Here is a 14,353-nt window from a genome sequence, read left to right on the forward strand (position 1 = left end):
GATAATTACTCAATTGGGTCGCCTGTTGACAACATTAGGCAATCAAAACACAAGAGCTCGTTCGCCAAGACTGGTACGACGTGGCAATGGAAAAACGTGAAACATTGTAAATACTGTAGTGGTAGTCACGCACCTAGTCCTAGAGCATGTCCAGCTTTTGGAAAGAAGTGTCGATTTTGCAAGAAGATTGGACATCTTGAGAAAGTATTCAGGACGAAGCAAGAAGATTATAAATTAAACGAAATAAAAAGTAATGAGTTTGATCTCCGAAGACGAAGATGTCTTGAGGTTTTCGTTCGATAGCGAGACTGCAAAGAAATGAGTCGTTGACTTTAATATAAACAAACAGTTAAATTTAAACTAGATTCCGGTGCGGACTGTAACGTAATATCAGAAGAGACTTTCGATGGATTGCGTCTGAGAAGATTAAAGATTGACCAAACAAAAACAAAATTGAGGATGTATGATGGACGTGAGGTCAAAGTAACTTATAAAACGTGTAAACGCTTTGATCAGTGTTGCGATAGAAGATCAATACGACAATGTTTTTACCGGGTAAAGCTTGATCAGTGGATCCGAATAAAAAAGAAAACTGTATCCAATTGTACTACATGTTTGAGGTACCAGAGGAATAATCGCAAGCACCCATTAATTCCACACAAAGTCCTTAACAGGCCATGGGCTGTTGTTGGAGCAGACATTTTTTTTAACGGCAAAGACTATTTGCTAGTCGTTGATTATTATTCAAAATATCCTGAAGTAGCCAAACTTGTCGACAACATCGCGCAGCATTTCCCAGAACAGCAATAAAGCCAAACGACTCAATTCGATTTCAAGAGGGAAAAGAGTGGCATCCGGCTGTAGTCGTAACCAAGCATGATACACCGCGATCATTCAATATTCTAACCCCAGATGGAAGAACGCTCAGGCGAAGTCAGCATTATCTGGTTACAACAAAAGAACAGTTTCCACCATAAATTATGTTTATACTGATGTCCTGAAGTTCATAAATCTCAGAGCGATTCAAAGACTGCAGAAGTATCTCCAAGCCAGTTACATACTTCTCATGATGAAGCTATAAAGATTGAACAACCGCAAATACGAAGATCTACAAGAATGCGACGTGAAAGATAAATATTGGTAGATTGTTTTATTATGATCCTCGTTTTGGAAAAAGGGGGATGTCATGTGTTGTGCTTTGTAACGTGTCAAGTAGCAACGCTTCGATTGGCTGCTTTTGTAAGTCCACGTGTGTGTGACGTATTTATGTTTAGGCCAATCACACTACAAGTCGATAGACATATAAAAGCTATTAGTTCTTGATTTTGGACGGTCGTTATCTGTCACTATCTGTAGCTATTAGTTCTCGATTTTTGACGGTCGTTATCTGTCACCGTATGTCACTATCTGTAGCTATATTAGTCAATGTTCTTCAATGTTAAACTGTTATCGTTTGAATGTGGTGAACTGGTGTATCTTAATTTGAATAAAGAAATAGTACAAACGTATTATTACAGAGCCTTCCACTCCCGCAACAAACTCAAGTCTGCAACAGATGAGTCCGACAATCCATGGCATCTCAGATTCAAACATGCGGAAACCACAACCAAGGTTCCCTCTAAGGTACGCAACTGCGCAGTGCCACCAGACCATTTGCGCAGTAGAATATTATTCTCGCACATTTGCAACATTGCGTGTTTGCAGCGTGACTGCGACTCAATTTTTCTGAACGCCTAGCTAAAATGCCTGTTCCCTATTTCACATGTAGTTTGCTTGCCACTGTTCATTGTGATGTCACCCCCGTGTCTGTTACGTCCAAAAACCTTGATTCAGTGGCGCAGCCAGAGAGTGTTCAGGGTCAACCCCCCCCCCCCCTCCTTTTGAAATTTTTCGAAAACTGGAAAAGTCGCCAATACCGCGTGCAATTGCCTTTTGCTAAAATCGCTGATTATCATCGTGACGTGTTATTTAGGCCGTAAACGCCTTACTTTGGAGTTTATTGTCTATGAATCATAAATTTATGCCACGATACCGATGATAAATATTTTATTTCTGTACTCGCACGAAATTGTTCATCAGGTGAGAGTTATTATACGTTCATCGGCGGCGAGATTCTAAAGACCAATCAAGGAGTAAATCCGGGACCTAATTTTTTGATTGAAAAGCAGCAATTTAAAGTACTGAAAATCAAAACGTAAACAATACAAGTTTTTTTGAAGCCCGCCACAGTCTGAAAACGCTTTTCCACAATTCTAAAATTCGCAAAATTTTAACGGCAACGGCAAACATTATGTTTGGTCGGCGTTTAGAAAAACGTATCTTCACTAAAACCGAAACACGGTGAATTGTGGTCGGGATTTACCTTTTTATCCATTACTTTAAAATTGCCGTCGAAAATGTTCGTGTTAACATTAAACAAGGTTGAGAACACGACGATTTCCCGGTTTGTGATGTCAATTTCTGCAGTACTGAAATAAAATTCACTCCGTGAGATTTTACAGCAGATTTACGGATTTTCGCAACGTTTTATCTTTAAAAATGCGCATGAAGCATGCGCACCAAGATGGCGCACATCCTGAACTCAGCTTGTGTACCAGGTTAGGGTTCAGGTTGTGCGAAATCTTGGGGCGCATACTTCAGGAGTACCGAAAAATCATTATACGCTGAAAAGGCGGCTCTTTCAACGAGCGCGTAATCGGCGTGACTGTTACAGACGGCAATGGGAATTTCCGATTTTAACCCCCCCCCCCCCCCTCCCCCTTTGAAAACTTGGCTGCGCGCCTGTGTCTGATTTCTCTGGAATCATCTGGAACGGACTATTTAGCCGATCCTACAACGCCAGCGCTGGCCGGTGTCGCTGGGGCTGCTTTTGTTTATGATATCTCAGAGAAGAATTTTCACTGAAAACTTGTCACATAAACGACATTTAATAACGGATTCGGGTTTTACCAAAATACTTCCAAATGCCCGAAGCACTCTGCATATCTCTTGCAGTAGAGAGATGGAACTATCTCCATTCCTGAATAATTTTGAGCTAATATTGCTAAACCCAGCAATCCCAGCCCCTGTCCATTGCAACTTAACAAATAATGTGCCTTTTTTCAATGAATTCATCTGGTTTTTGTAAAAATTCACAATCTTTTTTTTTCACAACAAAAATTATTTATTATTATTTATTACTATTATTACAACAACTATTCTCAATTAAACAAACTTTATAGTGAAGTGATCAAAATTGCTATAAGGTAATGATTAGAATCATTTCGTCTAACCCAAGAAATTAACAAGAGCTCTAACAATCATTCCATGGTTCTTTTTATTCCACGCTTTTTTTTTCTTTATAGAGATCATTCAACTTTCCTTGCAAGGAATCTATGAACTGTTGGTATGTGACGTAACTGTTTCTATTGCCACCATCTGCGACGTAAAGCGGTATTTCTTCGTTTTCAGCATCTTGCATTAAAACTTGACGTAAATCTTCGTGATATTTTTTCAATTTTCTTTCCACAATATATCCGCTCTGCAAAAGCTGAATAAGATAATATTATTATCTAATATTATTGTTTATAGGTGTCGCTGCTCGATAACCAATACTGGTTTATTGCGTCCCTTTCACCCTGAAATGCATAATTTTCCTCTCTTTTCTTATCTCGTTCTTATATGGTGATAAAATAAACTACTGATTGCTGATTTACTTCATATATTGAATATTTTGAAAAGGATATTATCTGCAACATAGATTTCCAACAGGTTTTGAGTTTCGAACCACTCTAATTATGACTGAATAATATACAACGATCGGAATTGCTCACCTGATCCATGCTAGAGTGATATCGTTTAATCAACTTCATTTCCATTTCGTTTTTTGCGAGTTCGTAATGACGCTGCAAGAAAAAAAAAATCTATTCATCATACTGTTATTCAGAATGAAATTAATTTGAATTATATATAGGCTAGTTTTTGATATCGAACTCGGATGTTATTTAGAATGATTATTTGATCTATTTTTAGGTTGAGCTAAATATGATATATAGTATCGCGCAGCAATCCATCCATGTTAATCCGTAAAGACAGAATAGCGACCAGAATTTCGAATTTAAGTGTGCTCATAGAATGCCACATACGCGATTTCTTTCGTTTTCCTTCTTTAGTGACTCCCACTTTGAGTCCAAACTACGAATTAAGTCGTTACAATGTCGCTCCACAACATTTCGTGGTTCATCGTCTTTTGTTCTGTCGTTGAATTTTTCAGTCAATTTTGATTTTGTTTTTTGCGCCATTGTGTTTAAAGCTACGGGTCCAATGAAGAGTCCATTGATCTGAAAAAATAGAATTTATCCCGAGAGTGAGAAACGTAAGCCAGTTATTTGTTTTCGTAGATACTTGATCTTGAGTAACCAAATTCGGCAAAACGGAATCATCCTTACATTGAAACCACGGCAATTTGTATCATGATATCGTAAGCGCATTGTGAGCAATCATCTTACTGAAGGGAAACTGTCGCGCCAAAAAAGTACCAAGTATTAGTTTCAATACCGCGTCTTATTGGAATTTTGACTTTAAACCTGGTTGAAGAATAAATTGTAACTTTCCTCACGATTGGCGCGATTTTTGGCTGCTGCCATGAAAACGCAACATTAATCTAACTTTCAATGAAACGGATAACCCACACGAGAAATTAAATCTAGATCTGACCGGTCATTTAGACGCTAAATTTATACACATAGACAGACAGAACGACTAATTACAAGGGCCAGAATTCCGAAACGGAAAGTAAAGAGGAAAGTGATGTGCATTCGTTTTTTGCGTATCTTTATTCGAGGCAAAATATGGACAATGTGTCAGGGATTGTAATATTTCACCATAACACGAATCAGTACAGCGACAGACGAATTTAGCTTGTTGAATGAAAGAAGCTTTAAATTAAATTTGACTTTATAAAATTAAACGTCACGACAATTTAACATTTTCAGATATCTCAAATATGCATGCATCAGACCACCTACCGGCTCCATCTCTCGATCAAACTGTCGACTAAAATCAGCAACATAATTTTTCAGTTTCATGTTCAGGAGACGCTAAAATATAAAGTTTATATTAAACAATATTGAAGAAAAAACAGTCGTTTACAAGAGGGGGAAATTATATAAATACTAAAAGGTGTTTGGTATAAAATAAATGAGCGAATATATATGTGTGTTATTCAAGCATGCTTAATCAAAGAAAGGTTGTATGCAGATGTTAGTTAAAAATGCGGCAACCACAAAACCTGAAAGTTTAACTTATAAATATAGGTAAAGAGAAATTCCACATATAAAATTCGTTAAGCTTAGGAGTTATCGACATGCTTAAATGGTTGGTATAATTTATCAAAACAACAAAAAATATTCCTGGGAACAAAGACAGAAAGATACTGCGCAGACGAACAGGATAGAAGAAATTTGACTATATCTGGTTTACATACTCAAAGGCTGGCGATCTGCAAGTATTCAAAGAAAAGTAAAAAAAATCCAAAGCGTTGGCATTTGGTTTTAGTCTCTGGTATTTCTTTGCTGGTACATCATTTTACTTAAGTTGCCCCCCCCCCCCCCAAAAAAAAAAATTTGAACTTCTGATCCATCCAAACCGTGACTCCAGCCTCACAAACTAGATGGTTTTTATCGAGTCTTCCAAATCCAATAGCTAACTGCTGAGTGTTTACAGAGAGTCTGAAAATATGAAATTTCATGAATTTCCGAGAAAATTACTATTGCTTACCTCTTTGCTTGGCGCAATTCTGACAGGTTCCACTTTTTGCACAGCTCTTTCCAACATATTTATGTAATGACGAAAGTTCCCTTTTCTGTTGATATCACTATTGTTGAATTCCCGAACGGCTGATCTGTAAAGCGAACCTTTTTTAGCTCTAACAAGTTCTTCACTTACTTCTCCACCTTCTTGTATCTGTAATTACAAAATTATTATTAGGAAAAAAGTAGATGTAAGTATAATAAACAACGATTTATATTAATTTTTCAGATTTGATGAGGTCTTACAATACGCGCTCTACTGACAATATACATTTATGTGAAACCAACTACCAAAATACCTCGTTGATTTTTTTTTCGTATTGGTCGACGACTCTGTTTATTGTAGCAGCTAATTCTTGATTCTCACTCTGAAAATAAATTCAAATCATACATGTATCTAAGTACTTAATTAGTCAAGTCTTGTTTTGGTGCTTTTGCTGTCGTTACAAAACCTTTGAATACCAGTTTATATTATACAGTATTCAATTCTTGTGAGTTTTTAATAAATGTACCTCGTCTTCTACTTCCCTTGTGCTATGACGGCGACACATTTGCATGTAGTTTCCTGGCATTTCAAGCTGTACAAAATATAAATGGTAATTTTGCCTATGTGAGATATTGCTGTCATGGGTGGCCCAATCAATCGTATGAAGTTTTTTTCGCCAAACAAATTTACTTAAATCACATCATAATACTGACATGCATTTAATAAGTTTGTTTCGAATGGCTTTCGCCAAGGCAAAGCCACTCATGATCACCCACCCGGAAGAGAAATCAGAGATCCCCTCTATTAGAGTCGAATCGAATGTGAAATTCCGATTTCTGTTTGATTTTAATATAACTTTAAATCGACATTGACACAAGATTTGAATTCCTTCAAAATTTATAGTTCACAGAAATCACACTCACTCTCGCAATAGTCGCTTCATATCTATTACGATTTTGTTCTTTGTAGATTTCGTAGAAACGAGCTTTCTCTTTTTCCACATCCTCGGATGATAGACCATAATAGATGTTGCCATATTTTTCCACACTACCCATTGCCTCTTTCCATTACGTTTCGTGAACGGCATCGAATTCAGGTGGTGGTACTGGTTTATCTTCAAGCTGTATTATGAGAAACAATTTGGATTTTGTTGTCTTTACTTTAATAGTACTGTTACCAAAAAGATAACCGAAAACCAAGAGTGAAATTATTCTGATTTCAAACCAATTCCAAGCTACAAAAATGTTATAACGTTAGGAATCGAGTGAAATTTACTCCAATACCAGAATGTAATCATATGCATAGGCCTTAGAGTACCTATAATTTCTGACATTGGGCAAAAATAAATTATTTAACCCCAAAATCAGAAATTGTGCTTCTACTATTTGGCAACACTCAATTTAGCTTTGACTTGTACGCGGGGGCGATACCGATTTTGCACACAGGATAGAAAGCGAAAGGTTGACTGTTCAACGTAACGTTAGTCATATGAATTTACTCAGCTCATTTGGTGAAAACTAGATTCTCTTATCTTGCGCCCAATTTATCTAAGTGAGATTGCATGGAAATCAGAGTTGTCATGGAATGGTACATTGTTTCTTAATTAAGCTTATCTGTAGCCTATAGTGTATCATAAAACTGCTGGTAAACGGTACAGCGTGTTCAAATGTGAAATACGTCCAAATCGAAGTTTTCGCGAGAAAATAAGGGGGAATCCATTTCCAAAAAATTAGTGCTTATCTGCCGCGTTTAAAAAATAGCAACATAGTCTACATTGTAGTCTTCAGTCGGCTAATTGTTTCTGAACTTAGCCACCGGTACATAAAATGTGATTTTCATACATAAATGTTTATGCAATAGAAAGTTTTGATAATTGGAATAATATAATTGAATTGGTAATTTATTTTGAAAAATGTGAAGCTCCCCAACCCTAGTCGTTTAGTCGACTCTTCAACCAGTTTAGTCGCTAGTGAATATTTGTGTATACGTCGTATAATTTAGCCATTAGAGATTTCTACGTAATATTCATTTTAATGACTTTAAATTTATAAATTTTTTCAGAATTCTTGCTGTCTACTATTTACGTAATTGCTACGGGTAAGGATGTCAACCTCTGTTTTCTGTATTCAATTCTGTTTCCATAAAGTTTTCAGTTTCATAAAGATTTAAACAATATTGCATCGTAAACACACATGCATAGGCTCAGGATGCTTGGACAGTTCAAACGATGACGTTTTATGCAATCAACATAAGCGTCCTTAAACGTGTTGATTTTATCGTTGCAGGGGTTTGATATGGTATTCTGAATATATAATCTCCGCTAATATAAATGCTGAAGCTGTATATAATTTAAAACTAGTTTACTTAAGTGCAAAAAGTATACGCCGCATTACTGTTTCAATGTTTTTCAGCATCATAATATTTTCGGTCCAGCTAAATACGAACATTTCTGCATGGTTTTTGTGGCTGTAATTTATTATAACTTCTTTTCCCATTTAGTATGTGTGACTTGGCTAAATCCAATTATCCTGTAAACCTATGATATGCTGAATTTACGAATATATATAATAGCCAATATCAGGGGTGTGCAACCTGCGGCCCGCGGTACAAATACGGCCCATTCGGGAAAATCGTGCGGCCCGGGGAGATGTGCCAAATTTGAATGCTATGCGGCCGCGAGACGAGTTTTTAATGTAGTACCTGCGAGTAATTCAAATTCATTTGCGTTGCAAAGCATATACCTAAGCTTGTGCATGTCATAAGATCATTAACCAACATTTTTGTCACTGCAACTACTAAATGCCATGTTGAATAAAGATGCGGCCCGCGGTTTTACTCAGTTATTTGTATCTGGCCCTCCTATGTGATATGTTGCACACGCCTGGCCCGTATAGTTTAAACAAATTTCACTGGATTCAAACTTTGGAAATTCATTAGATCAGTGCAATGGGTCAACGGGGTTATTCAAATTCCAATTTTTTTTTGCCCTTTTTGCAATCACAATCTGCAAACATATGCACAGATTACATTGGAAATAAAACAGAAATAAAACTTCTGAGTTCATATACCTAAGCTTGTGCATGTCATAAGATCATTAACCAACATTTTTGTCACTGCAACTACTAAATGCCATGTTGAATAAAGATGCGGCCCGCGGTTTTACTCAGTTATTTGTATCTGGCCCTCCTATATGATATGTTGCACACGCCTGGCCCGTATAGTTTAAACAAATTTCACTGGATTCAAACTTTGGAAATTCATTAGATCAGTGCAATGGGTCAACGGGGTTATTCAAATTCCAATTTTTTTTTGCCCTTTTTGCAATCACAATCTGCAAACATATGCACAGATTACATTGGGAAAATTTTCACATTACAATAAAAAATAAAGTGATAAACTTATTAATTTGAAATACATGTATTGATATATTGCGTAAGATACTCACAATTGCCATTTTATTCTTGTATGACGAAATAGCATCAAGATAGCCGGTAACCATGTCATGTTTTCCTTTTGCCTGGAAACCAGTAAAAATGTAGGTGGTAGAAAGGTATTAGGAATATTTATCGCTGTTGGAATATAATTTATCCAAAACGCCACAGTGTTATAAAAATGTCACACGCTGTAATGATGAATAATAATCTGTAGATGCTTTTCTGTCCTTCAATTTATTCTCCAAAGAATCGATAAACGTTCCCAATCATCGGTGAGCTCTCACCATTTTTTAAATCGACTACTCTTTTACAATGCAATAGTTTTTTATATGTGGAAATATGAATGAACCAATCCTAGTTCTCCGTGTTCTATTAGCGCTGGAACACCCGCCTTTTCTACCTACTTAACAGTGATTTTCAAACTTTTGCTTGGGGTTTTGGGGATCTTGATTTACGCAGATATTTAATAAAAAAGAAACAAGTATTTATACACACTTTATTGTATTTCAACTTTGCAAGGAATCTGGTGTAAGCTTCATCGACTTCGTCTTCCGCGTGAGTTCTCGATTGCACACGCTTTTCATCATTACCACGAGAGTAAAATTTACTGATTGCTTCTGATTTCGCCTTGTTGTGTTTCAGCTTTGCTTCAGTCTCGCTAGCACATCCTACAATGTACTATAAGAGAATAATAAACAATAAATCTATCATTAAATATCATGTGCAATCTTCATCACATAGTAAATGTCTTCATACTTTGCTCATCAGCTCGGTGTAATGATGCAAACAAGCCCTTCTCTTTTCATTGTCTTCGGCACTCGCAATTACCTGAATACAAAAACCTATTATTATTCAAGTAATAAGTATATTGAAATTTGGTCTGATAAGATCATTATGTTTTTTTTATTTGTTCATACTAAAGCACTGATGTTGACGACGTCGAATAAGGGACACTTGTTATTTGCATCAATAATGTTTGTGGCGTGACTTGCCCGGGCTCTATTGTTGTGGTTTTTCTTCTAATTGCTATGAAAAAAAATCGTTTTTCTCATTTATGGGATTCGTTTCTTTGTATGTCATGGCGTCATGAAAATTTGCGTACCCTGTTTGACGCATCATCATACACCGTACAGTCATATTGTATTCAAAATTCTCAAATAACTAAACTATAAGTACCTCCAATATGTCGTCAACTTTAATGTGGGTATCAATGGAGCCGAAGGCGTCAGCGCATTTCGTTGCTGTGGCGTACAAACCACGATAATCCATAGGTTTTCCATCAGAGAGTTCCTTGACAATCAGATTGTTTGGATGAAGTATAGATTCAGCAAGTGGAGTTAGCTGCTGCACGAATTTTTCATCAATGTCTGTGATAAAAATAGGTTGAAAATCTGATCATGAAAATATCCTATATATATATATATTATAGAATAGACAAAGCTTAACACGTAATTACTAAATTGACTCCCACAATACCGTTTTAACAGTTCTATGATGGAAAAATTTATTTTGACAGTCTGCACATATATTGCCAAGAAGCAAGAAATCGGCCAAGATATAGCGAAAAGGATCGTAGAGAAACTTATAATTCTCTCAAAATTCTTTTCCAATATATTTTGAGTGGAATCTTACCATTCACGGTTGCTTTATCGTATGGGAGTCCTTGTGCCAATGTTAGTCCGGGATGTGGCATTAAGAAACAGCTAATATTGCCATAAGCTGAAGATATGTATTTTCGCACCACCTTCAACTCCTCAATTTTGTTTCCATGTACTTTTCCAGATAAGCTTTGCCTCCGTTGCTTCCGAACTCGTGATCATATACATGAGGCCAATCTCGAATCAGAAACTTTAATCCCTGGTTATAACAGAATGCAATGATTAGTTCATATGTTTCACCTATGGGTGTTCAGTTTTATAGGATATTTTATATTATCACCAGTTGTAACATGTTAATAGTCTCTAAAATAAAGGTAGTAAAAAGCTAATCACGTGATTCATACCCTCAGATAGACCAGACTAAGGTAGGTATCATTATTTCAATTCGTTAAAAAAATAAGAGATGTATGAACATAAAAAAGAGCTTTCTATCACCTGTGGTTTTTTATTGAACATTGATATGTATGACTAAATATATATTTATACATGACACAAATTTGTAGACACAGTAATTTTCAGAGTGATATAGAAAAAAAAGAATTCCAGACGAGGATACATTTAACCTGCAAAAAAGGTCCACCCGACTTCTTCTGGGTAACTCTCCGAGCGTATTCGGTGAAGAACTGGGAACAAAAAGCAGATTATTCTACTAAGTTGCATTTTTTCAAATGTGTATTTGAAAAACGGAAATAAACTGATATTGAATAATCAATTAAAAATAAATTGCCCACAAATTAAATGAGCAACGGACTGCAATAAATACAAAACATAGTTAAAAGCACATTTGTATTCGTCTCACTAACCTGTAGAAATTCCAAATCGTTCTCGTTAATGCCTCCCGATATATTGAGAATTTGAACTGAACTTATGATGGTGTTGAAAGCAAATATCTTCAAATTTTGGGTTTTGCTCGTATTAGAATCGAAAAGACCCTGGGTGTCCATGAAAAGAACTGCAACCTGGTTTTAATTGAAGTGAAGAAATCGATTATGGGTTGCTTCACTGTTTATAAAAAAAATTCCTTTCTCGAACATACAGCTTCATAAAAAAAGTAGTTGAATAAATCGGAAAGATGCCGGTTTCAGCAAAATCAAAGCATATATATCGTGGTTTTATATTTCAATCACTGTTTGTTCAAGGTTTAATAAAACGCAACATCTCACAGAATGAAAAAAAATCCAAGTGGATATATTTGAGTTGCACTGAATTCATTTTTGCATGGAGTAATCAAGATACATGTGTTATACAGACAACGTTTATGATCAGAAACACATGGGTTGACTACAGGGCCGGATTTAGACCATGGGAGGCCCCAGGCCAGGGATGGCGAACCACTCACCCGCGGGTCACAAAGTGACCCACCGCGTTTTATTCGTGACCCGCTAAGGCACGAATAAAATAAAATGCTAACATATCAGTGATAAAAATTGATAAAACCGGCCTTAAATTAATCTAACAATAACTAAACTATTATAATGTACCATCAGTTGGGCAGTCAGGGCTGCGATCTCTCATATTCAAATTGTTAATTTTCGGGCCAGTATGGTATGGTGGATATATTCGGGCCAGTATGGTGGCCAGTGATTTTCAAAACCCCTAATCTTAGACGCATGTCTGCACCGCTGTGTACCGTTATTCAGCTATTGGCTCTGACATCTTTTATGACATAACAATGCAACCGATCTGTTCATGTCTCGTAACGTCTTGTCTCTTTCAGAAGTGCATCTGCAGACTGTTTTAATGGTTAAACGAGAACTAGATGCTACTTTGCATTTTATCAGTCTCTCGCCTACAATGCCGTTGAGAAAATAAAATCTTTCATACTTGAAATAAAAACCTAGAAATCTGAAATAACAATGGGGCAGTGCAAAAGTGCCTTAATGTGGTTGAAAGCTGATCGAAAAACAGGACACTATCAGAGTGGAATTCCCTCCAAACTCTTTGGAACCGTAAAATAATTTGCCGCATCGTCCTAAACGTTTTTGGTAATTCATATGCGTTGTTTCGTACTCCAATTTCATAAAATCGAGTGCCGTAAAAAGTCGTGCCACAACAAAAGTGCTGCATAAGTAAAGCCCAAAACTGCTCCAACACCAACAGAAGTTTAGAAGATTTGTTTCAGAAGTTTCTTATAGATACAAACATTGATTGAATATCTGTGACCCACTCTCTTCTGTTCCGCGATAAAAATGTAATTTTTGACCCATTCATTGAAAAAGGTTCGCCATCCCTGCCCTAGGCTATTTCATTTGTGAGGCCCCTCATATTTTTGAGCTCAGAATTTCCCTCTAAACAACATCACATGTCATTGCTTAATGTTCAAAATTATTAGTGCATTAAATTCTTCGTTCTTTTCATTATCTCCATTCATGAGTGCAAATTTTTAATTGAAAGAATAAAAATTTACTTAAGGCAGTTTTGCTTTTAATTTCTAATTTTTTTCTCTTGTGCTTGCTAGCTCCATTTTAAAATCTTCCACTTATAATAAATTTAAGGTGCGATTATTTTTGTTTTGTCAGTATTAGTTATGTTTTATATACATTTGTATTTATCCAATTCTTCTTTCAGTTTTTCAAGTTCTGCACAGGGGTTTCTCGAGTTGTTTTTCTTGTAGATTGTCAAGTGAACGTTTGCATCTTTTTTGAAATGTAACAGTCTATGGAGAATTAGTGACTAATTCAGTTGCGCGACTTGACCTTCTGGCAACAAAAATAGGGAAAAGTACAGACGAACAAAATCCGTTCTACTATTTATAACAAATAAGATAAGTGGAATCATTCGATCATCCTATTAACAAGAGTTACACGAGTACTGCAGCACGTACACGTTATTTATTGCGTCTTTTGACCTATGTTTGACTTTGCAGTTTGCACAAAGATAGCTTTGTTTTGCAGTTATTTACTCCTGTCTCACATGATATTGAACATGACAAGTATTTATAGTGCATGTCGACCTTGTGGACTTTGAACCTGTGCATTTTTCCCCAAGGACTGAATCTTATGAGATGACGACGATCCTATATACTCGGTTCGGTGGTGTGGCTGATCGTGCTGAGCGTTAGGAATACGCTTGTCATAGCACAGAGATGGCGAACCTTTTCAATGAATGGGTCAAAAATTATATTTTTATCGAGTAACAGAAGAGAGGGGGTCACAGATATTGAATCAATGTTTGTATCTATAAGAAACTTCTGGAACAAATCATATAAGCTTCATTTGTGTTGGTGTAGTTTTGGGCTTTACTTATACAGCACTTGTATCAGGGACTTTTCACGGCACTCGATTTTATGAAATTAGAGTACGAAAACACGCATATGAATTACGTTTATGATGATGCGGCAAATTATTTTATGGTTTCAAAGAGTTTGGAGCGAATTCCACTCAGGTAGTGTTATATTTTTCTATCAGCTTTCAACCTTATTAAAGAACTTTTACACTGCCCCATTGTTATTCCAGATCTCTAGGTTTTTATTTCAAGTCTGAAAGA

At 36.3% G+C, this 14,353-nt stretch overlaps 1 protein-coding gene across 2 annotated transcripts; it reads right to left on the reverse strand.

The window, feature by feature from the left end:
• Positions 1-2,797: 2,797 nt before the first annotated feature.
• LOC120332712 (uncharacterized) lies at positions 2,798-11,007 on the reverse strand. Of its 2 annotated transcripts, XM_078119496.1 has the most exons (8): positions 9,221-9,292; positions 6,699-6,896; positions 6,302-6,367; positions 6,089-6,157; positions 5,758-5,943; positions 5,007-5,078; positions 4,125-4,319; positions 2,798-3,884 (listed from the first exon to the last, which is right to left on the reverse strand). In XM_078119496.1, exons 2-8 carry the CDS (start codon positions 6,828-6,830, stop codon positions 3,771-3,773), a joined length of 834 nt encoding a protein of 277 aa, XP_077975622.1. In that variant the 5' UTR covers positions 6,831-6,896; positions 9,221-9,292; the 3' UTR covers positions 2,798-3,770. The 2 variants fall into 2 exon arrangements, with proteins under 2 accessions (XP_077975622.1, XP_077975623.1); XM_078119497.1 differs by lacking the exons at positions 2,798-3,884; positions 4,125-4,319; positions 5,007-5,078; ... (1 more) ...; positions 6,089-6,157; positions 6,302-6,367 and adding exons at positions 9,705-9,887; positions 9,966-10,037; positions 10,386-10,576; positions 10,842-11,007 and having other exon boundaries at positions 6,718-6,896.
• Positions 11,008-14,353: the final 3,346 nt, after the last annotated feature.

Source organism: Styela clava, chromosome 13 (genome assembly GCF_964204865.1).
Source record: "Styela clava chromosome 13, kaStyClav1.hap1.2, whole genome shotgun sequence".
Classification (NCBI taxonomy): domain Eukaryota; kingdom Metazoa; phylum Chordata; class Ascidiacea; order Stolidobranchia; family Styelidae; genus Styela; species Styela clava.

Excerpts from the sequence above, each read along its gene's own strand:
- LOC120332712 (XM_078119496.1), bottom strand. The coding sequence starts at position 6,830 with ATGGGTAGTGTGGAAAAATATGGCAACATCTATTATGGTCTATCATCC. Across the intron at positions 5,944-6,088 it reads ACGAAAAAAAAATCAACGAG|ATACAAGAAGGTGGAGAAGT; the intron begins GTATTTTGGTAG and ends TTGTAATTACAG. Across the intron at positions 5,079-5,757 it reads GAATTGCGCCAAGCAAAGAG|CGTCTCCTGAACATGAAACT; the intron begins GTAAGCAATAGT and ends TTTATATTTTAG.